This window comes from Oncorhynchus keta, chromosome 1, assembly GCF_023373465.1.
Source record: "Oncorhynchus keta strain PuntledgeMale-10-30-2019 chromosome 1, Oket_V2, whole genome shotgun sequence".
In the NCBI taxonomy this organism is placed as follows: Eukaryota; Metazoa; Chordata; class Actinopteri; order Salmoniformes; family Salmonidae; genus Oncorhynchus; species Oncorhynchus keta.
This window is the reverse complement of record NC_068421.1, coordinates 39,602,774-39,627,722: the sequence shown is the minus strand read 5'-3', so window position 1 is coordinate 39,627,722 and position 24,949 is coordinate 39,602,774. Positions and strand designations below refer to the sequence as shown.

General features: G+C 41.9%; 2 protein-coding genes and 1 long non-coding RNA gene across 3 annotated transcripts in view; 2 read left to right on the top strand and 1 right to left on the bottom strand.

Annotated features, from left to right (window-relative positions):
* Positions 1-5,886: 5,886 nt before the first annotated feature.
* LOC118384792 (uncharacterized) lies at positions 5,887-8,148 on the bottom strand. The gene is made up of 3 exons (XR_004825925.2): positions 7,511-8,148; positions 6,759-6,885; positions 5,887-6,593 (listed from the first exon to the last, which is right to left on the bottom strand). It is a non-coding gene; the product is annotated as an uncharacterized LOC118384792 (long non-coding RNA).
* Positions 8,149-15,025: 6,877 nt separating this feature from the next.
* On the top strand, positions 15,026-17,374 carry LOC118384766 (uncharacterized). The gene is made up of 4 exons (XM_035771506.1): positions 15,026-15,534; positions 15,917-16,017; positions 16,169-16,393; positions 17,048-17,374. The coding sequence occupies exons 1-4, from the start codon at positions 15,513-15,515 to the stop codon at positions 17,072-17,074; spliced, it is 375 nt and encodes a 124-aa protein (XP_035627399.1). The 5' UTR covers positions 15,026-15,512; the 3' UTR covers positions 17,075-17,374.
* Positions 17,375-21,290: 3,916 nt separating this feature from the next.
* LOC118384755 (immunoglobulin superfamily member 11-like) overlaps positions 21,291-24,949 on the top strand; it is a 119,507-nt gene continuing 115,848 nt past the window's right edge. Inside the window, exon 1 of the mRNA XM_035771496.2 lies at positions 21,291-21,898. Within this exon, the coding sequence (XP_035627389.2) occupies positions 21,838-21,898 (61 nt within the window). The 5' untranslated portion in view covers positions 21,291-21,837. The remainder of the gene's footprint in view (positions 21,899-24,949) is intronic.

Here is a 24,949-nt window from a genome sequence, read left to right as displayed (position 1 = left end):
GCTTGGCATTGGGCATGGTGATCAGCTGCTCAGCCATGGAAACCCATTTCATGAAGCTCCTGACGATTGTGCTGACATTGCTTCCAGAGGCAAAAAGTCAGTACTGAGTGTTGCAACCGAGGACAGACGATTTAGTTCTGGTGAGCGATTGGATAGCATGCACTGCAGCACACTGGGCAGCTGTGCTTCAGATCATTTGATTACTGCCAGGGGTGATTAGACTGCGCCAGGCAATGGTCTCATGTGGGCATGTCATCCAAACCCAACCTTCATGTAAATCGTGACGATCTCAGTTACACAAATCTCACAGAAATTAGCCTACTTACACTTTTTAGTCAATTTTGGCATTGGAATAAATGGTTCTGACTAGTATCAATGCCACATAGGCCGTTTTCAAGCAGAGAAGTTGATTTTTGCCTTCAGCTGTTGCTATTTAAAGTAATACATACAAATATTGATATTTGAGCTTTGATTGGGCTATATTGACTAAAATATCAGCAAAGTGTTGGATGTACTATTTCTTTTAAAATGCCCCAGATCCCCTTACAGGGTGTTGACCTTGGAACCCACATCCATACCCACACATACAGTCAAATTGTGCAATCGGCCCCAGGCTTTTGGGAACCCTAATTGAGATTTGGTTGGTAGGCACCTGTACTCTGGGGACAAAACATTTGACTGGCCCCGTGTCTTGATGGCAGAGAGAAACATTTTAGTTTTACTGTTCATTTTCTGCAATTCTACACGTTTTGCCATTACTTGTGCCATGTCAATATAATGTCTGAGTGAGGGGGACTAACAAAATCAATGGGGGCCCCCTAGAGGTCAGGCCCCCTTGACACGCCTGGTCGGGTTAATTGAGTGACTGACATAACAAGAGAAAAACTGCTGCTAGACAACCAAATTTTCAAAATTGCACCTTGTGTATTCTACTTTTCCAACTCTCAACAGTATATTTATTTATATTTTTGGCCGTGGGCCCCGTTTTTGGAAATTGATCTTCAGGCCTACAAAAGGAGGGCCAACCCTGCTTTATGGTCAGAGTGGGATCTCTGGTACTTTTAGAGAAATGGTCCAATTTGTAGGCATTACCACAGAATTAGGTGTTGTGGTGGAGAAAAACCCCCAGCAAGGCTTATCCATTTCCTCAGGTTTTTTATCAATTCTCTCTGATTTTTTATCTGTTACCTCAGATTTTTTTTATCCATTTCCTCACTTTTTATTCGTGCCCTCTTCTTCTTATGTAGGCTACCATGACGGTCCAACTTGGCCATAGCATATTGTAGCCTAAATGTAATTCTATTTAGTTAATTACATGTTTCAAATGGTGATGAGCCTTTTTCCAGTTTGTGTTTCATATCCTCAAGTTCCCTCATTCTGTCAAGTTCCCATGAACCTACAGTTGTCGTCGGAAGTTTACATACACCTTGGCCAACTACATTTAAACTCAGTTTTTCAAAATTCATTACATTTAATCCAAGTAAGAATTCCCTGTTTTAGGTCAGTTAGGATCACCACTTTATTTTAAAGAATGTGAAATGTCAGAATAATAGTAGAGAGAATGATTTATGTAAGCTTTTATTTCTTTCATCACATTCCCAGTGGGTCAGAAGTTTACATACACTCAATTAGTATTTGGTAGCATAGCCTTTAAATTGTGTAACTTGGGTCAAATGTTTTGGATGGCCTTCCACAAGCTTCCCCCAATAAGTTGGGTGAATTTTGGCCCATTCCTCCTGACACAGCTGGTGTAACTGAGTCAGGTTTGTAGGCCTCCTTGCTCGCACACGCCTTTTCAGTTCTGCCCACAAATTTTCGATGGGATTGAGGTCAGGGTTTTGTGATGGCCACTCTAATACCTTGACTTTGTTATCCTTAAGCCATTTTGCCACAACTTTGGAAGTATGCTTGGGGACGACCCATTTGCACCAAGCTTTAACTTCCTGACTGATGTCTTGAGATGTTGCTTCAATATATCCACATAGTTTTCCTTCCGTGTGATGCCATCTATTTTGTGAAGTGCACCAGTCCCTCCTGCAGCAAAGCACCCCCACATCATGATGCTGCCACCCCTGTGCTTCACGGTCGGGATGGTATTCATGTCTTGCAAGCCTCCCCCTTTTTCCGCCAAACAAAACGATGGTCATTATGGACAAACTGTTCTATTTTTGTTTCATCAGACCAGAGGACTTTTCTCCAAAAAGTACGATCTTTGTCCCCATGTGCAGTTGCAAACCGTAGTCTGGCTATTTTATGGTGGTTTTGGAGCATTGGCTTCTTCCTTGCTGAGCGGCCTTTCAGGTTATGTCGATATAGAAAGTGTTTTTATTGTGGATATACTTTTTTACCTGTTTCCTCCAGCATCTTCACAAGGTCCTTTGCTGTTGTTCTGGGATTGATTTGCACTTTTTGCACCAAAGTACGTTCATCTCTAAGAGACAGAATGCGTCTCCTTACTGGGCGGTATGACGGCTGCGTGGTCCCATGCTGTTGTTTGTACAGATGAACGTGGTACCTGCAGGCATTTGGGAATTGCTCCCAAGGATGAACCAGACTTGTGGAGGTCTACAATTGTTTTTCTGATGTCTTGGCTGATTTCTTTTGATTTTCCCATGATGTCAAGCAAAGAGGCACTGAGTTTGAAGGTAGGCCTTGAAATACATCCACAGGTACACCTCCAATTGACTCAAATTATGTCAATTAGCCTATCAGAAGCTTCTAAAGCCATGACATCATTTTCTGGAATTTTCCAAGCTGTTTAAAGACACCGTCAAGTTAGTGTATGTAAACCTCTAACCCACTGGAATTGGGATACAGTGAATGATAAGTGAAATAATCTGTCTGTAAACCATTTTTGGGAAATTACTTGTGTCATGCACAAGGTAGATGTCCTAACCGACTTGCCAAAACTATAGTTTGTTAACAAGAAATGTATGGAGTGGTTGAAAACAAGTTTTAATGACTCCAACCTAATTATATGTAAACTTCCGACTTCATCTGTATAGGGGAAAACTGGGCTAAAATGTATTTCTGTCTGGCAGTGTTTCACAGCAAATCATGCTGCAAAATATGTTGAGGCAAGACACAAGATGCTCGCAAAGGACAAGTAGCAGTTGGGATGCATGTGTGCGTCATATCAATCCTAATTTTGCCCCAAACAGTGGCAGACTTGAGTGATCACTATCAAACACAACACCCAATAAAGGGTTTAGGGTCCAAGTGTGCTTTCAACATAACATTGGTGAGGGATTGTCTCATGTAAACAAGTCCGAGACTGCGTAATGTGGGCAGCTCTGTCTCACTGTCTGTAGGTTCTCATCCCGTGTAGGTGGGCATGATTGAAATCAAAACCCAATCCTCAAATGGATCTAGGAAAGTAATAGCTTCTGTAAATCTCACAAATCTCAGTTTTGGAAGACATTTACTTTGACCAAAATTATGCTATTTACACTTGGTAGTCACTTAAAAAAAAAAAATATGAATCAATGTTTCTGACTAATATCGATGCAACATAGACCATTTTCAACCAGAGAAGCTGCCTTTTAAATTAATCCCAGGTATTAGAAATGAGTCATTTCAAAACCATGTATCTATCTCTGCTGCATCCCTAGTTGTAAATGATGTGGTTAACTGTATGGATAAAAGGCAACATTCTGCTGCTCTTTTCATTGACTTGTCAAAGGCTTCCGATACTGTTGATCACTCACTGCTAATTCAGAGGCTTTCCTCAATTGGCCGAGACCAGGCTGCATTTAACTGATTCAAAAATGACCTGACAGATAGAACTCAATGTGTATCTATTGATGGTGTTTAATCAGGTTTCCTGGATATTACGAAAGATATCCCGCAGGGGCCGATTCTGTGTCCTGCACTGTTTACATAAAAAAATACTGACTTGTCTGTAAAAAACTGTAACCTGCACTTGTATGCCGATGATACTGTTATGTATGCTATTGCCCCAATAGTTGACCAGGCTCTGTCTGAGCTACAGTCTGCCTTCATTGTATTACAGAAAAACTTTATTGACCTGGAATTAGTATTGAATACAGATACAACTAAGTATATGTTGTTCTCTAGAGCGCATACAAATAAGCTTATGTACTTTGGATGGTATTAATCATGTCCCTGCTTACAGATATCTGGGCATCTGGATAGATGAAATGCTGTCTTTTAAAAAGCATATTGATGAGTTAGTAAAGACGCTGAGAATTAAAAATGGGCTTCTTCTATAGAAATAGGTCCTGCCTCTCGCTAAACAGTAGGAAGCAGATTATTCAGTCGACGCTCCTATCGGTCCGAGACCTTGGCGACCTCATCTATGTGAACACAGCTGCCACTTCACTAGAGCTGTTAGATGCAGTTTATCACTGCATTCTCCGGCAGAAAGTTGGCTGGCCCTCTGATGTCACGTAGGTTGATACGTTGCTATTTTTTTCCATTTGACAAAAAGTCCCACTGTACCTAACATCTTTACTTTAGACATACGAGTTACCGCCGCCGGTCTCAGGGATGGCTAACTCAGCTTATAGTTTTCTTGCACCTTATTTGTTGAACGATCTTCAACATGTTCTTGAATGTGATGTTTGGGTGCCTCTCGGGCAATTCAGAAAGCTGATTGAGGACCTTATTACTGATGAATGTGTTTTTCTTTCTACTTGCATTTTGTGGTCATATTAATGTGTGTATTTTCTGTAATTCATGTCATTTAGGGTTCATCTGTAAAAGAAAGAGACCTTGGTCTCAGTATGACTCCCTGATAAAATAAAGGTTAAATGAAATTAAAATAAATGTAGCCTACTAGCCAAGTGTTGTGAAAGGTAGACTACACAAATAGAATAATGTTTTAACATTTACTGTACATTAAGAAGGGGTGGTGGCTTACTGAACTGTTAGAGTTAGACCAATGGTTTTAAAGTAATACAGAAAAATATTGGTATTTGAGTTGTGATTGGGGTATATTGACCGAAATATCAGGTGTTGGATTTTCCCTGTAACATTCACCAGAAACAACCATTTCACAGCTACGATAGGCTATTTCTTTAAATAAATGCCCCAGGATCCCTCATTGATCCTGACCCCAAGTTACACCCTTGGTTGACCTACATAACCCTTTAAATTCTAACCAAACATAATTTGCCCTGTGGCTGTAGTTGAGAGATCAATTTTAGCACTCCAAGATATCAAAATAAATTGTATTCAGCGCAATACTGTGCCTTATTTTGCGCAAGGATCACTTGACCTTACTGACAGTGTAATGTTTCGACAATTATATGTTTATACACCTATTGTTTTTTTGGTTTTTCGTACCTCCATGTACTGTGAGAAGAGATAATACATTTGGACAAACTTACAAAAATGTATTATATAGATCATACATAACCAATATATATATATTTTTTAGATATTAGGCTTATGTTCTACATGCAAGGTGAAAGGTCAGCCCGTTACTATGAAAAACGGATTTACCGGTTCTGCACAACACAACACTAGCACCTTGGCCGATGGCCACAGAGAAGGAGTTACTATCCTTGTAACTCAGTCAGCTCATCATTTCACAGCAAACAAGGAGGTGTAACTGGAGCGGCTGTTGAGTTGAACGGAGTTCAACAGACCCAAAGGTATTGTGATCTATGCACTTTTAGTGACTTTTATAGATTTGATAGATTACTGACATATGTTTGAAGCTTTATGTGGTGTAAAAATGTAATGGGTCTCGTTTTTTAAGTATATTCCCCGGTAAAAGTAACAATAATTTCTCATTATCACAACTGTATAATCTACTCCGTTCTACTTTATGCGTAAATTGGAAACATGTAGATATATGACATTCGAAGTGGTGCACAGTTGTGTAAAGCTCTACAAATATGGGTCTTTTTTGGGGTCATGCAGGGGCGTGGTCAAAATAAACCTGAAGTAAAAGTCATGCAATTCTGTGCTGTTGTTGTCACTCAACAGGCATAATTCCGTTATCTGTCAGTTATTCTACTTATAAACATACAATATATAGATAGTCAATTTGTTTTGTGCGTTATGGCTACAAATGTACTCTGAGGTGAATGCATCATTACATGGGATGGAGTACAGTGTGAGAAATAAGGAAGTGCATTAGATAATGTTTTATCCATAATATTAATAGACTTCTACGCCATTCACACGTGAACAGTAGGCCTATGCATTTGACACTCTGGTTCTCGTTTTTTGTATTGTATTTAATATTGTTTGCACTGCAAAAGCCTCAGTCTGTAGGTGATTGGTACAATGGGATACAAGTCTAAGACAACTGACAAAATATTGTAACCCATGCAATACAATAAACATTGATTTGTTGAATGGGAAATATAATTGCGTATTCATCTGTGCTGGCTTGTGTAGTTCCAGGGCCTGAAAATGGAGCGGGGGGAGAGGGAGGACGAGTGGACCTGAGCCCACTGGATCAGATCCAGCCTGGGAGGAGTGAATGAGTGCTTGCAGAGCATGGGGGGTTAGGAGGGCTGTCTGCAACAGACACTACTAACGCAGCCAAGACAGAGCCCAAAGACCCTCCAGGAGGACCTGGAAAGGTATGCCGGAGAGGGTCAGGTTCAGTGGGAGGGCTGGGGAGACAATGAAAGTAGGCCAAAAATGTTGAATATAGTGCACGTTTATATTTATGGTTTAGTCAAAGACTCTACAGGGAAAGCAACAAAGGGTCAACTAGTGTGTGCACTAGTGCATGCGTGCAGTAAGAAAGCAATAGTATATTTAACATCTATTTTTACCCTGTCATATCCATCTGTCAGTTGTAACAATTACAGTCTCTCTCTCTCTCCTTCAGGTTGCCCTGTACTCATTTGACAGCTCTCGGACAGCGAGGATGAGGACAAAGCCATGAAGGAAAAGAAAAAGCTAAAGAAGAGGGAAAAGAAGGTGAGTCGCCTAAGTGGTTCCAGTTTTAACATTACTTACCTGGAATCTATTGCTCACTTGAGCCTCTCAAATGTGGTAAAAGAGACCCGAACGTAAATGCAGTGTCATGTCAGCGTGCAGTTTCAGAACTGTACGCTCTATACTACTCGTTTAGGGTGTAGTCGCTCCACAGCTGAAGGCAGATTTTTTTTATTTGACCTTTATTTAACTAGGCAAGTCAGTTAAGAACAAATTCTTATTTACAATCACAGCCTACACCGTCCAAACCTGGATGACGCTGGGGCAAATGTGCGCCGCCTTATGGGACTCCCAATCACGGCCAGTTGTGATACAGCCTGGAATCAAACCAGGGTCTGTAGTGACGCCTCTAGCACTGAGATGCAGTTAGACCACTGTGCCACTCGGGAGCCCAAAAAAGTTGATCTCCAAAAACATAGATGCCTATTGTGTTTGCAGTAACCTATTGGAGAGTGGCTATCTGTTACCTGTCTGTCATCTCTAAGCATGTTATCTAGAGAAGAATATCCATTACATTCACACATGAAAGGTAAAGTAGGGGAGGTATCTACTGACATGTACTTTACTGGTGTCAATTATGCAATACCTTCTTTGTTTCTCTTGTACACAGGATTCCAGTTCATCCTCCTCCTCCTCTGACAGCAGCTCTTCAGACAGTGAAGTAAGCTAGGCAAATCTCTTAACATGTGACCTAATGTTCATCAGCATCACATCAAGATCTGGGCTTGATTGAGCGTGTATTGTGCAATGGAGCAAATAGAAAAGTCACAGAAGTGTGAACCCTGCCCATCTGGCAGTCCAGTCTAAAGCTGCCTGTTTGGAATGAGTCACTGAACAAACAGAGAGAGAGTACGTTTTGGTTGGATTGAGCTGTGCGTTTAGTCTTAGAAAAAAATATCTTGTTCATGCGAAGCCAAAAGGAGACTTGAATCCCCCAATGAAACCATTAAAGTGAAAGGAAGCCAAATTGCTTTATAGAGAGTGTTTTGACAAAGCTGGTATGTAACCTGAAACCAATCCAATGTTGCTTTAATCCTGGGAATACTCTTTAGGTTCCTTGCCATGACACAGCTTTATAAAGTGGATGTAGTATCGTCTTACTACATTGGGCTGGGCAGTTTTTATTTGATAAAAATGTGACGAATGAAATTGTGTTATTTAATCTTACTCTTCTCACTTTCAGATGTCCAATCATTTAGATTTTTATTTCATACAAGGATAAAAATGTGAAACACATTTTTGGGAAATTTGTCTTGGGAAATGAGTGCACCCGTTTATTTGAATATGAAATCAGTTAATGATTTGCTTTGATTATGGATTGCAGGTACTTTGACGCCACAATAGAAACTCAACCCGCCAGCACTGTATGCTGGTCTGGAACAGCGGCACTATGTTCTGTTGGCGTTAGTAAGCAGGAGAAACAGGTTTGCATGCTTGAGATATGTGGGGTTGAAAGACTAGCTGAAAGACTAAAAGCCACAATTGAAACCCATACGGTAGGCATGCTGTGACCCTCGGGACCCAGATCTAAGATAGGCATAGGACACCCAGTCATACATAACCTGTGGAGCTGGTGCCCACATGATCAGGGATCAGAGAGGTCCCTTACCGCTCTTGTGCTTACTCTCTGGAATATGCACCGATATGATCTGTCAAAACACTCAAACTAACAATTCTGCATGAATAATAAAATGAGGATGGATGCCCCTGGGCTGGTTGGAACCTGAGAACCCATTCTTGTAGATGCTGACTTGTCATGCTTGTTTATTTCTGTTGAATGACCCTTTTCGTTTGTCACGGCAGGTCCTGGAATAAATCTGTGTTAACTACCCAATATGCCTTGAAAGGAAAGTACACCCAGTGATCTACTAAAAGGAGATGTAGCCAATGTTCCTGCAGGCACTTTTGTCCAACCTGTCAGGGTATTTTTTTGTTCTGATATGTTAACGTTAGGTGAAGGAGTCAAACTCGCTAGTGTAGTAACTTCTGTCTGCAGGAAGAGAAGAAGAAGAGGAAGAAGGAAAAGAAGACGCTGGGGATAGCATAGTACACTGAGCCTGGTGAGTGACGCCTGTGTTTATTTTTGATTTATTTAACCTTTTATTTAACTAGGCAAGACAGTTAAGAACAAATTCTTATTTTCAATGACGGCCTCGAGAACAGTGGGTTATCTGCCTTGTTCAGGGGCAGAACGACAGATTTTTACCTTGTCAGCTTGGGAATTCGAAGTCCAATGCTCTAACCACTAGGTTACCTGCCGCCCCATGTGTGTTCGTGATTGTGTACCGAAAGCTACGCACTGTAGCAAATGACTGTCTTTATACACAAATGACCCACCTTGTAACCAGTGGTGGAAAAAGTACTCAATTCTCATACTTGAGTAAAAGTCAAGATACCTTAACAGAAAATGACTCAAGTAGAAGTCACCCAGTAAAATACTACTTGAGTAAAAGTATTTGGTTTTAAATATACTTAACTATTAAAAGTAAATGTAGTTGCTGAAATATACTTAAGTATGAATATTTAAAAATGCCTTATTAAGCAAACCAGACGGCATAATCGTATTTATATTTTTTATTTACAGATAGCCAGAGTCACACTCCAACAGTCAGACATCATTTACAAACAAAGCATGTGTTTAATGAGTCTGCTAGATCAGAGGCAGTAGGGATGACCAGGGATGTTATCTTGGTAAGTGCGTGAATTGGACCATTTTCCTGTCCTACTAGCCATTCAAACTCTAACGAGTACTTTTGGGTGTCAGGGATAATGTATGGAGTAAAAAGTACATTGTTTTTAGGAATGTAGTAAAGTAAAAGTTGTCAAAAATATAAATAGTAAAGTAAAGTACAGACACCCCAAAAAACGACTTAAGTAGTACTTTAAAGTATTTTTTTTTCTTTAAAGTATTTTCCTTACCTTTTTCTTCGTGCCATGGATCATCACTGCAGGCTTCGTGCCATGGGTCATCACTGCAGGCTTCGTGCCATGGGTCATCACTGCAGGCTTCGTGCCATGGGTCATCACTGCAGGCTTCGTGCCATGGGTCATCACTGCAGGCTTCGTGCCATGGGTCATCACTGCAGGCTTCGTGCCATGGGTCATCACTGCAGGCTTCGTGCCATGGGTCATCACTGCAGGCTTCGTGCCATGGGTCATCACTGGAGGCTTCGTGCGTGGAGCAGGCATAGGACGTACGAGGCTGGAGACACGCACTGGAGGCCGGGTGCATGGAGCTGGCACAGGATATACTGCAGGCTTCGTACCATGGATCATCACTGCAGGCTTCGTACCATGGATCATCACTGCAGGCTTTGTGCCATGGGTCATCACTGCAGGCTTCGTGCCATGGGTCATCACTGGAGGCTTCGTGCGTGGAGCAGGTATAGGACGTACGAGGCTGGAGACACACACTGGAGGCCGGGTGCATGGAGCTGGCACAGGATATACTGGGCCGTGAAGGCTCACTGGAGGTCTAGAGCGTAGAGCTGGCACAACCCGTCCTGGCTGGATGCTCACTTTTGCACGGCAAGTGCGAGGAGCTGGCACTGAGAGCACAGGGCTGTGAATGTGCACTGGAGACACAGTGCGTATCAACGCATAACATGGTGCCTGATGGTGCCTGTCACACACTCCTTAAAGCGAGTGCGGGGAGTTGGCTCTGGTCTGAAACCTGGCTCCGCCAACTACCCTGTGTCCCCCCCCCCAAAAAATACATGTTTTGGGGCTGCCTCTCGTGCTTGCGTCGTGGTTGCGACCCCCGGAGTCGTCATGGATGCTCCTTGGCTGCTTCCGCCTGCTTCTCCGGCAGGCTTTCGTATCTCTCCAATACTTCCTCCCAAGTCCAGGCTATTCTCTCCTCAACCTCCTCTGTAGACCAGGATGCCATCTCCTCCCAGGCACGCTGCTTGGTCCAGTTGAGGTGGGATCTTCTGTCAAGTTCATCGATGGAAGGAGTAGACCAAGGTGCAGCGTGGTAGGCGTACATCTTTCTTTTATTGATGACACCGAGAAGAAAAACCTAACAAATACAACACAAAATGCACAGTTCTGTAGGGCTGGAAAGCAACAGTACAAAAACAAGATCCCACAATCTAAGGTGGGAAAAAGCGCTGCCTAAGTATGATCCCCAATCAGAGACAACGAGATACAGCTGCCTCTGATTGGGAACCATACTAGGCCAACAAAAAAATAGAAACATAGATTTGCTCACCCAAGTCACACCCTGACCAAACCAAATAGAGAATAAAAAAGTCTCTCTAAGGTCAGGGCATGACAGGTAGTGTATATACCCTATTCCATTCTGCCTAATTTTAGTTTATGCCACACCAACATTGCTCATCCTAGTATTTATATATTCCTTAATTACGTTTTACTTATAGGTTGTGTGTGTTGTTGTGAATTGTTAGATATTACTGCACTGTTGGAGCTAGAAACTGGCAACTGCTTGGCATCCGACTGTAAGGTTCTACAGAGTGTAGAGTGTATGGCCCAGTACATCACTGGGGCCGAGCTCCCTGTCATCCAGGATCTCTAGATCGTCGTGGGCTACACTCGGCCTTGTCTCAGAGTAATAAGTTGGTGGTTTGAAGATATCCCTCTAGTGGTGTGGGGGCTGTGCTTTGGCAAAGTGGGTGGGGTTATATCCTGCCTGGTTGGCCCTGTCCGGGTGTATCGTCGGACAGGGCCACATTGTCTCCCGAACCCCTCCTGTCTCAGCCTCCAGTAATTAGGCTGTAATAGTTTATGTGTCGGGGGGCTACGGCCAGTCTGTTATATCTGGAGTATTTCTCCTGTCTTATCCGGTGTCCTGTGTGAATTTAAGTATGCTCCCTCTAACTCTTTCTCTCTCTCTTCTCTCTGAGAACCTGAGCCCTAGGACCATGCCTCAGGACTACCTGGCCTGATGACTCATTGCTGTCCCCAGTCCACCTGGTTATGCTACTGCTCCAGTTTCAACTGTTCTGCCTGTGGCTATGGAACCCTGACCTGTTCACCGGACGTGCTACCTTGTCCCGGACCTGCTGTTTTGGACTCTCTCTCTACCGCACCTGCTGTCTCTAACTCTGAATGATCGGCGAAGCAAAGCCAACTGACATTTACTCCTGAGGTGCTGACCTGTTGCACCCTCTACAACCACTGTGATTATTATTATTTGACCCTGCTGGTCATCTATGAACATTTTGTCCATGTACTGTTATAATCTCCACCTGGCAGAGCCAGAAGAGGATTGCCCCCCCCTCAGAGCCTGTTTCCTCTCTAGGTTTTCTTCCCAGGTTCCTACCTTTCTAGGGAGTTTTTCCTAGCCACTGTGCTTCTACATCTGCATTGCTTGCTGTTTGGCGTTTTAGGCTGGATTTCTGTATAGCACTTTATGACATCGGCTGATGTAAAAAGGGCTTTCTAAATACATTTGATTGACTGAAATTTGATTGATATACCAGGCGGTGTCAGAGGAAGGTACTCAAATTGTCAAAGACTTTAGCCACCCAAGTCATAGACTGTTCTCTCTGCTACCGCACAGCAAGCGGTACCAGAGTGCCAAGTCTGGGACCAAAAGGCTCCTTAACAGCTTCTACCCCGGAGCCATAAGACTGCTGAACAGTTAATCAAATGGCTACCCAAACTATTTACATTGACCCCCTTTTTTTTTGCACTGGCTCTATGCACACTCACTCAATTCTACCCACACATTCACACATGCTACGCTGACACTCCCAACACACACATACACACACTACATATGCTCACATACACAAAACACACACACGTGCATATTGATGCACCGCTCACACATAGCCATTTGATTAACGTGCTGCTGCTGCTACTCTGTTTATCTTCTATCCTGATTGTCGAGACACTTTTAACCCTACCTGTACACATTGCCTAAATTACCTCAACTACCTCGTACCCCTGCACATGACTGGTACTCTTTGTAAATAGCATCGTTGTTGTTATTTTACTGTGTTACTATTTTCCTTTTTTTATTTAGCATTTTTTTTTCTCACTTTAACTCTGCATGGTTGGCAAAGGGGTCCTAAGTAAGCATCTCATGGAAAAGTCTACACCAATTGTATTCGGTGCCTGTGACAAATAAAATGTGATTTGATTGGAGACTGCATCCCAGCCGGCCAGATGGCCTTCTCCCATCGCACTGCGCATACACGCTGACTTCGATTGTATGGTGTTTACTGGTCCTGTTTTAGCAGACCAATATAGACATCTTCAGGTTTGGCTTTTTATTTATTTCTGCATGCTCTGGACAAACGCTACCTTATGTAGGCCCACGGACGTCACATCATTGGGCTCAAATCATGCGGTCAATAAGGTAGCATGGTCCATCATCCAGAAAGAAAAATATATATATACAGTGGGACAAAAAAGTATTTAGTCAGCTACCAATTGTGCAAGTTCTCCCACTTAAAAATATGAGAGAGGCCTGTAATTTTTATCATAGGTACACTTCAACTATGACAGATAAAATGAGGGAAAAAAAATCCAGAAAAATCACATTGTAGGATTTGTAATGAATTTATTAGCAAATTATGGTGGAAAATACGTATTTGGTCAATAACAAAAGTTTATCTCAATACTTTGTTATATACCCTTTGTTGGCAATGACAGAGGTCAAACGTTTTCTGTAAGTCTTCACAAGGTTTTCACACACTGTTGGTGGTATTTTGGCCCATTCCTCCATGCATATCTCCTCTAGAGCAGTGATGTTTTGGGGCTGTTGCTGGGCAACATGGACTTTCAACTCCCTCCAAAGATTTTTTATGGGGTTGAGATCTGGAGACTGGCTAGGCCACTCCAGGACCTTGAAATGCTTCTTACGAAGCCACACCTTCGTTGCCCGGGCGGTGTGTTTGGGATCATTGTCATGCTGAAAGACCCAGCCACGTTTCATCTTCAATGCCCTTGCTGATGGAAGGAGGTTTTCACTCAAAATCTCACAATATATGGCCCCATTCATTCTTTCCTTTACACGGATCAGTCGTCCTGGTCCCTTTGCAGAAAACAGCCCCAAAGCATGATGTTTCCACCCCCATGCTGCACAGTAGGTATGGTGTTCTTTGGATGCAACTCAGCATTCTTTGTCCTCCAAACACGACGAGTTGAGTTTTTACCAAAAAGTTATATTTTGGTTTCATCTGACCATATGACACTCTCCCAATCTTCTTCTGGATCATCCAAATGCTCTCCAGCAAACTTTAGACGGGCCTGAACATGTACTGGCTTAAGCAGGGGGACACGTCTGGCACTGCAGGATTTGAGTCCCTGGCGGCGTAGTGTGTTACTGATGGTAGGCTTTGTTACTTTGGTCCCAGCTCTCTGCAGGTCATTCACTAGGTCCCCCCGTGTGGTTCTGGGATTTTTGCTTACCTTGCGTGGAGCCCCAGATCGAGGGAGATTATCAGTGGTCTTGTATGTCTTCCATTTCCTAATAATTGCTCCCACAGTTGATTTCTTCAAACCAAGCTGCTTACCTATTGCAGATTCAGTCTTCCCAGCCTGGTGCAGGTCTACAATTTTGTTTCTGGTGTCCTTTGACAGCTCTTTGGTCTTGGCCATAGTGGAGTTTGGAGTGTGACTGTTTGAGGTTGTGGACAGGTGTCTTTTATACTGATAACAAGTTCAAACAGGTGCCATTAATACATGTGATAAGTGGAGGACAGAGGAGCCTCTTAAAGAAGAAGTTACAGGTCTGTGAGAGCCATAAATCTTGCTTGTTTGTAGGTGACCAAATACTTATTTTCCACCATAATTTGCAAATAAATTCATTAAAAATCCTACAATGTGATTTTCTGGTTTTTCTTTCTCATTTTGTCTGTCATAGTTGTATGTAAAAATGTAAATGTAAATGTCATAGTTGAAGTGTACCTATGATGAATATTACAGGCCTCTCTCATCTTTTTAAGTGGGAGAACAATTGGTGGCTGACTAAATACTTTTTTGCCCCACTGTATATATTTTCCATAAAATAAATGTTTGAATTTACAAAACTAGATTTCATTGGGAAGGCATATAATGCATTGTTATAAAAAGCCATTACCTTTGCATGTGAAAACCCATAATCCTACTCATTACTACACGTGCTTGACCACGTCACGTTTGTTTTGGCCAGTGTTCGCGGTCGGCCAGAGCTGGGCCCCGGATGCAGCCCTGTTCCAAAACGGGGGAAACACAATCACGTTTCCCCTGATTCAAACTCTTCGGGCCAGATACGCGAACCCCCTCCGCGATTGCAGTCTCAGACCAATTTGCCTATGTAGCGGACGACACACAAGCCGAATAATTTAGTTTTAATCGTCATGCTACCGGACTAATGCTCCACCAGGTAAATTCCACACTGGCACTATAAAGGTGTCTCTTTCAAAACCGTCAAATAGTCCACCTATCACATAGTCCCTCCGCCATTAAAAACTCACTTTCCAGTTTTGTGCCTCCTGACCAACACGAACGTGTTTTGGTCACGTGGTGTTGCGGGGTGGGGTTAACAGGTAGGCGCGATGCATGAGTTTTTCCGTTTATAAAGTGCAACATTGCACTTGCTGGTTGTCACTACTGCCGTGTGCTCTCAAGACAACATGGATTTCGATTTGGCTTCAGGTAAATCTTGATTTCGTGAATCATAATTGCATTGAACTCATTGTATGCATTTCTCAATTGATTTGTATGTTATTAGTCTGAAATGCAGCCTAATATTTTCCTATTATTTGAGCTGATTGAATGCACTTCAAACTTATTAAGCATTCATTTATTCCAAAGACTGCCTTAGTTGAGACTATGCTTACATTATTAATGGCAAATGGACAGGTGGAGTTGGCCTTATGTCCTTTCAGTTGAAGAACGCATAGTGCCACTGTCTATTTATTGCTATTGAGGATGGTAACCTATAATTCTAATGAGAATGTTCTGGTTAGTTTATTAGGCTGTGATTGTTCATGTAAAGATAACTAAGCCTACATGGCCTGTCTCTTATTTTCCACAGCTGTATGTAAAGATGATCATGTGAAAAAGGATGATGCCTCTGGCCAGGAACAGAATGCCCTATTTGGGTGGGGGAAGAAGAAGGACAAAGATGGGGATAAGGTAAGAAACATACTGTTGCCATTACCTAAACCAGTTGCTTGATGAGTGTGTCAATTGTATTTCAGCCATGAATGGCAATTTGTTTGCAATTAATGCTGACAATCATACACACACTGCATACAAAGTATTCTGACTGTATGCCAACTTCCAGAGTGTGTCCAAGGACAAATCAAAGGACCATGACAAATCGAAGGACTGTAACAAATCAAAGGACCGTAAGGACCATGACAAATCAAAGGACTACAAGGAGGACAAAGACAAGTCTAAGGAACATAAAGACAAGAAGGACAAAGGTCACAAGAAGAAGGACAAGAAGCCCAAGGAGCATAAGGACAAAGATGATGGGTCATCATCTTCCTCTTCCAGCAGCGATGAGGTAGTGCACATTAGCCTTGATTTAGTTATTTTTGTTGTGAATGTTAATATATGACTGCTATAGAATGGGGTCCAACAAGTCGTGTTGACAACCACACCCTTTGGTTCAAGGTTTACTTACTATCAAGATGGGTAAGGCCATAGAGGCTGTGCAGGTTATACCAGTTGTGGCAGTTTTTGTTTATCAGGTTAAACGCCCTAGTTATGTAGGTGTGGTTGTTGCCATTTACAACACTTGAGACTCAGAACATTTACTGTCGCATGTGGTTCCATACACTATCAGCTAGTAAAACATCATTTTAGAAACGTATCTCCTTTCGCGTTCTGTATTCATGCTACCTCTTACTGTAATGGTTCTGTTGTCGCTAGGTATATTGGTAAGACTCATAACCTTGGCCGTGCCTTACTTTAATGTAAAAGAGGAAATGGACAAGAATGCTCTCAGTTACTAGGTGTGTCTGTGAAAACAGATCTGATAGGAGAGCAATAAAAAGGTGTTACCTGCCCTACAGTCACACCAGGGCCTGGCTGCATATTTCACCCAAGACAAGTGTTTATTATTAGTACATGTAATGGTTCATACTGCCACTTTTTAATGTGGCACATGATCACTAGGGTTAGTTTTTATTAAATGTATGTCTTTTGTCATTTTTAGGATGAAGGCAAGAAGAAGCATCACTGATTCTGGTGCTGTGAGGAGGTGCTACTGCCAGTGAACTCTTGTTTTGTACTGCAGTGTTGCCTGCATGGTATTTGCTGTGTACTGTTTCCTTGTTGATCCTGATCATGTTTTGATATGCCAGACTGTAAAGTAGTGGTTTTACAACAGCACATTAAATATCACAACAACCAGGATATATGGTGGATTGTCATCTAATGTCCACCAGAAGGGGGAGGTGTTCTTCATTGAATATTTATTTAATATATTCAGTTGCTTTGTTGAAGTTTTTTTTTTATAAATTGTCCAGTTCAAAAGATTGAATTGCATTCACTTTTGTTTATTTTTACACAACTTATGGGGAAAGCTCAATGTTCTTAGTTTGGCTATATGCACCCTTATGCTTTTTATTTCAAAGGTTTTCTCAACTGGGGATAGTGTTGGGAGTGGGACATAGGTACTGTGCATGTTACTTCAGTACATACGTATTGTATTCCAACTATGCAGTTAAGATGGCAGTCCATTGCTTGTCTAACCTGAATGGACGTAGTGAGTAGGTGCACTGGCCTTGAGTAAATTCATTCTACAAAAACTAACTAGGAAAAGCAACGCTGCACAAGACTGGGGAACACGAAATGCATGACATCGCAAAGCCAGGTAGTGTTTCCTTGAACACTGGCATCAATATTGAAGTGGACCTGAACTCTAAGATGGGTTGTCAGGAAATAGGAATTAAAACATTTAACATACGGAACTTGTTCACATACTTAATCTTTTATACCGGGCGGAAAAAGAAAATGGAGCGATTGCAAAAATGTATCAATAAATAAATAGTGTGTGGATGCTGCTATTGCTGTACAGTAACTCCTATCACTCTAGGCTGTATCCCTGTTGGGATGCAGAGGAGGGGAAATGAACAGATATACACCCTGTCTTTCTAGTAAACTTATCAGCAGAACTAGATGGTCACTTTTCATTGATGCTTTCATGGTTTATGAAATGAAACACAAATGGTATGCTCATATGGTGTATTGGCTACTAAACTCAGCAAAAAAAAAAAAACGTCCTCACTGTCAACTGTTTATTTTCACCAAACTGAACATGTAAATATTTGTATGAACATAAGATTCAACAACTGAGACTTTAACTGAACAAGTTCCACAGATGTGACTTACAGAAATGGAATAATGTGTCCCTGAACAAAGGGGGGGTCAAAATGAAAAGTAACAGTATCTGGTGTGGCCACCAGCTGCATTAAGTACTGCTGTGCATCTCCTCCTCATGGACTGAACCAGATTTGCCCGTTCTTGCTGTGAGATGTTACCCCACTCTTCCACCAAAGCTGGATTGAGATCCGGGCTCTTCGTTGGCCATGGCTGGTGGCATTGTCATGCTGGAGGGTTATGTCAGGATGAGCTTGCAGGAAGGGTACCACATGAGGGAAGAGGATGTCTTCCCTGTAACGCACAGCGTTACACAGCTCAGTCCGATGATGCTGTGACACACCGCCCCAGACCATGACGGACCCTCCACCTCCAAATCGCTCCAACTGTAACGCTCATTCCTTCGATGATAAACGCAAATCCGACCATCACCCCTGGTGAGACAAAACCGTGACTCATCAGTGAAGAGCACTTTTTGTCAGTCCTGTCTGGTCCATCCACGGTGGGTTTGTGCCTATAGGCAACGTTGTTGCCGGTGATGTCTGTTAAGGACCTGCCTTACAACAGGCCTACAAGCCCTCAGTCCATCCTCTCTCAGCCTATTGTGGACAGTCTGAGCACTGATGGAGGGATTGTGCGTTCCTGGTGTAACTCGGGCAGTTGTTGTCATCCTGTACCTGTCCCGCAGATGTGATGTTCGGATGTACCGATCCTGTACAGGTGTTGTTACACGTGGTCTGCCACTGCGAGGACGATCAGCTGTCTGTCCTGTCTCCCTGTAGCGCTGTCTTAGGCGTCTCACAGTCTGGACATTGCAACTTATTGCCCTGGCCACATCTGCAGTCTTCATGCCTCCTTGCAGCATGCCTAAGACACGTTCACACAGATGAGCAGGGATCCTGGGCATCTTTCTTTTGATGTTTTCAGTCAGTAGAAAGGCCTCTTTAGTGCCCTAAGTTTTCATAACTGTGACCTTAACTGCCTACCGTCTGTAAGCTGTTAGTGTCTTAATGACCGTTCCACAGGTACATGTTCATTAATAGTTTATGGTTCATTGAACAAGCATTGGAAACAGTGTTTAATCCCTTTACAATGAAGATCTGGGAAGTTATTTGGATTTTTACAAATTATCTTTGAAAGACAGGATCCTGAAAAAGGGATGTTTCTTTTTTTGCTGAGTTTATATTTAATTAATATTTTTTATTTTTTTATTTCACCTTTATTTAACCAGGTAGGCTAGTTGAAAACAAGTTCTCATTTACAACTGTGACCTGGTCAAGATAAAGCAAAGCAGTGCGACACAAACAACACCACAGAGTTACACATGGAACAAACAAACATGCAGTCAATAACACAGTAGAAAAAGTCTATATACAGTGTGTGCAAATGAGGTAGGATAAGGGAGGTAAGGCAATAAATAGGCCATAGTGGTGAAATAATTACAATATTGCAATTAAACACTGGAGTGATAAATGTACAGATGTACATTCTCACACTTATGTCAAATGAATTGAAGAATAACTCAAGGATTAGATATCTGTACCTAAAGTCAGGAGTGACCGACATATTCTTTGAAAACGCTGCCAACAACCCCAGGCAGTACGGAAGAGCTGGTTGAAACACTGGCCCTTGTCATGCTTCTCCTCTTCTCTCATACATTTTGAATTTCTAAAAGTCTAAAAAGTTGAATAAGAGAAAAAGTTTTCATCAAATGTTTGTCTACTAAGCCTTGACAGATTAAAACATATAAAAGTAATGTAAATCTCTATTTGGACCAGAGGTGCTCAGGCTTGTTAGGGTTGCGTAAATTCAAATCTGGTATCAGGATAAATATAACAATGAGTCACCGATTTTATATGATGTATTTTTTATTAGCTAAGTAATAAATGGCAAATGCAACTTTTGTATATACGGGCTCACTGTAATACCACGCAGGGCAGAACAGAGAACTGACAAGACGTATGTAAAACAGTATTCTTTATACTGTGATAGACAGTTCCAACCCGTCTGTTGGCCTATCACAGTAGAGACTGGGCGTGGTTTAAACTTGCCCAGCCTATTGCAGGCGCTCAGGCGGGTCCCCGCCTCTTGGCGCTTCTTGGAGTTCTCCCTACTCGATGTATAGATCCTTACTGTTCTGGTATCGCAGCCTAGTTAGAACAGTTGCTCAGTTCCTGCTATTGTGTTGTTCATTATTTTTCCATCTCAGTTAAACCTCGCGATGACCACCCCTCCCTATCACAACTTTGTAAGATACAGCAAGTCACACCATGTGCTCAATATTGTTACATACAAACACAAGGACAAAGCATCTGCTGGGCTGTTATCTACAGTTTTGCAACATCCAGGTCACACCATGTTACTCAGTTCTTGTCACACACAAACAGGCAAGTAGCAAGCAGTTGTTTGATCTCATAATGATGCTCCAGTGCACAAATGCAGACACCTCACACAACCAACATCAGATGATATTTAATCATATATATACTAATGGCTATAATGTAAAACACAGGATCCAACAGGCTCTATGCATGCAGTGTTTAGTGAGACACAGGGAGTATTTTGTGCTGAGCTGTGGTGAGATCACATTTTGTTCAAGAGAACACATTGACAGTAGCCTCCCTTTGAGAGCTGTTGTTCTGTTTTGCTGGCTCTCTAATATGGGCGGTGGTGACAAAGACAACTGTGTTGGGCTTGAAAAACAACTAAACAGTGTTGGTTTGCTGTTACATGCATGCAGAAGACAACTTTTTGAAATTGAATTTGGCTTAAACTTTCTGAAAAGCTTGTCACTTCTGGAGAATTAAGACGTGCATGAAAGCTGGAGCAATCAATCAAACAAAACTTGCAATAAACCAGATAAATGGTAACCTGGCAAGTCCATAGACTTTATTTACTTGATATCAGCTTTTATTCAGCACGTGCATTGCATTGTATGCATAATGCATTACATCCGTACACATTGGAGCTGGTTTGGAGCTGGCAGCCATACAGTTGCTTTTTTTTTTTTTTTTTTTTTTACACCAGAGGGGGGCATTACTACCTCTCGTCTTGACCGGCGTCACTGGTCTCCTGGCAACAGCCCGGGCGAGTTCTCGATCAACGTTCCAAATAGAATGCTGTACAGAAAAGGAGTGCATGTTTCGCGTTGAGAAACATGGGCCAGCCTTGTACAAGAAGAAACAACTACCCTCCAAGAAAGTGTACTGTTTCATGTCTTCTATAAATGTGTATCTACAACAACAAGACTGCCGACAATTTTCAGAACGTGCGTAAATTAATTTAAGGTAAAATACTAAGTGCTGTCAGCAGGCAAAATAGTGCAAGAGTGTGCGACCAACAACAAACAAATAACAGTGAACTACGAAAAGATAGGACGACCAAGAAGAAGCAAAGGTTTGGTTGGGGTGGTGGTAGGCTATGAGGAGATGCAACATTTTGTTACTCTTTCGACTTTTTAAAAATGTAACATTTTGTTTTGCGACGTTAAACGCATCTGATTATTGGGACTGTATTCATGTATGCTGTTTCGAGAGACCGTCGCTTCCCATCAAATAAACTGTGAAATAACGATTTATTTCATCAAGAAGACACACAAAACGACTTGCCAAGTAGTTCCGAACCATGATGAAATTCCATAATTCGGACCTATGGATTGCTTGGCTGGTTTTATTTTGCATGGAAGGTAAGACCTTTATTTATTACTTGAAAAAGTTTTTAGGCCTAGCTACTTGAGTGACATTAAACTGTCCCTGCCAGTCTAACACCATGACAAAATGTGATGGAAAAAATAATTTACCACTATTGACATTCATTTGAACAAACATAAAACCGCACTACACAACATGTTTTTTTTTTTTACATGAGATGTTGTATTATATCAATGTGTTCATAAGTAAGTGATTGGGATACAATATTGAATTTATGTAATCTATGATTGCAATATAGGCGATTTTGGAATTACAATTGTGCCATGGAAGCAACCTCGCCAAGAGCGCATGCCATGCTTACGTTTGATCCTTCCCTTAATATATCCGAATCTCTCTGTAAATCCCCTCCATTTCAGCACAATCTAAAGCAATGATTTAGAATTACTTTGCTTAAATAGTTTTTCCCATATCGCATGAAAATCACGTTTGATTGTTTTCATATGCATACGATGTGCGTTGTTTTGAAACATCAGACAGGGAGCCCAAATCTTTATCCTCTGTTATTGCCAATGCCATGGATACGGACTGAAACATGTAGTGGAATATTCAGTGTTTGTCTGAGATAGAAACGAAGATCCGTCCAGACGACAAAGGGTTGCATCCGATAATCCGCGCGATTAAGAGCCCTCAATTCCCTGTGACGACGCGCCCTGGCCGCCTTGTCGTTGTGGCTGTACAACCTCATAAGTTTTCAGAATATATAGATGGGAACTAGGCGGGGGTAGACGACAATAATATACAAAGTAATCTTTATATTACAACAAAGTATGTGCAGAACAAATTGAAATGGCCAATGCTTGTGTAATATATTCCCAATATGAACCTTCTCCCTCACATGGTTGTGTATCACAGAGAAGTGTCACTTTGAATTCTGGTTTGATCCAATTGAGTGCTAGTTATTTAACATAACACTATACTTTGCTATATGTTGTGTCTGATGTCATAATTATTCAATAGTGGACAGAGACAGAGCATCCTTCTCCCCATCCCATCCAAGTATACTCCTGTAATCAGGGTCTCACTTTATCTGCTCTGTTCTTAAAGTGATCCAGTGGAAAATGCAAGAGTTCAAAGGGTGAGGTGCAGCAGTTCTCCCTTGTACTCCAAAGAGATGACCGTGAGTGGTTCGTACTGTACAATGTATCCAAAGAAGACACGTGACTGAACACAAGTTGTTGATTTACTTTTCAAATGTGTCCTCTTTCTATCTAGTTTTGTTTGTCTCTAAATACAGTGAACTGGCAATAGATGTCTTCTTGTTTCTGCTGTATATTGATATTGACCTCCCTTGGGTGCAATGTGCATCTCAGGCATCATCACTCAGTTTTATGAATTGATCTGATCAACTCATTATCAACTCCCTGAGTTAAGTCTCTAGTATGGTGAAGCTAGCTCTGTTGATATGGTACTACTGGTTTGTTGGGATAAAGTGTTCGGGTGAAGAGGAGAGATACAGTGCACTCTATTGGCCCGGATTACTTCAGCGTCACTTCCCACTGGGCACAAACTGGTAGGAATCAACGTTGTTTCCATGTCATTTCAACGAAATTATGTTGAACCAATGTGGAATAGACATTGAATTGATGTCTGTGCCCAGTGGGTTGTCTCCCCGTGCTGTGCTGTGCTGTGCTGTGCTGTGCTGTGCTGTGGTCTCTCTTTAGCTGACTGTGGCCGTTAGTTTCCGCTAGATCTCCCCTGTGTCTGGGAGAAACCGTGTCACAAGGGAACTCTCTCCACACAAGTGACGCCGGACATAGTCCCCTTCACACTGTCGAGTTCACTGAAAGTCCCTTCAAACTGTCAGCCTTAGTTGGAAAAGTAGCCTGTCCTCAAGCCTTCCAACACAAATGTTGCATTCCTGTCAATTAGCTAAGGCCAGAGAGACAGAGTACGTACATTCAGATACATGCAGAGCACAAAGTGATGCAGAAAAAGTTTTATGTTAAAACATTTTTTTTCAGAGCTGGTTCAAGGGACTTTTAAAAGGACAGAATAAATGGTGGATTGGTTCTGCTTGTGAAATGATGCCCAGGGCCATACCCAGAGTGTGTCTCTCCGTGGCCGGCTCTAAAGATTTCACTAGATAGCTGGAGGGCTGGAGAACCAATCCGGCATGCTGATCAATTCTGCAAATTAAATTCATCTGAAGTGGTATCCCTGAACTTTTCAACTAGTTGTTGTTGAATATAATGCAGTTTAAATTGCCCGGTTCCACCAGTGCCCCGATGTAGTGGCATCTCGTTTGAAGTTCTCCGCACCCCATGAGTTAAATGCTGTGTTGGGAAGATGAAGAGTCAGCCAAGGCGAGACATTAAAAAAAGCAGCAATGGAAAAACTCATAATAGCAGTAAGGTACTTTATTTGTGTCAATTTAACACCGATTTCTTGGCAATAAGAGTTTCTATGCAGGAACTGTAAGCTTTAACCCTCCTGACATCAACAGGCATCCTGAAATACCATTACCCGGGCAAAAAGTAGGGGTGTTAACCGGGTGTCTTGGCTGAATTTACTATCTTGGCCCCTCATAATGCCATGGCCAGTTTCCTCTACACTGGTCATTTAGAATAAGTTCAATCAATTTACCTGCCAAAATCGAGGTAAACGAATAGAACAGAATTGAACAGATAAACACGACTGACATGGCAGAGGAATCTCTGAAAAGAGAAGCACTCGGGTGAGAGAGCTGGGAAAGCCGTGCTCAATACAAAACACACGATCTCTGTAATCATCTGTGGTCCTTCATGATGAGTCTCCCTTCTAAATGATATTGAATATATGATTTCAATAATCAATTATTCTTTAAAAACACATTCGAGTACGATTTATACATTAAATACGTGCTCAAATCATTTGTCTTCGTTTTCTCTGGAAAATGTATGCGAAAATAATAAATGTTCATCACTAAAAAGGAGCAGCTGGAATGTGTGTAGGACAGATGGATGTTTCCACCTCGGTTATTTTAAAGCTAAAAATATCTTCTCAAAAATTAAAAGACCTTTGGGACTACTTGCAAAGTGCATGAGCGA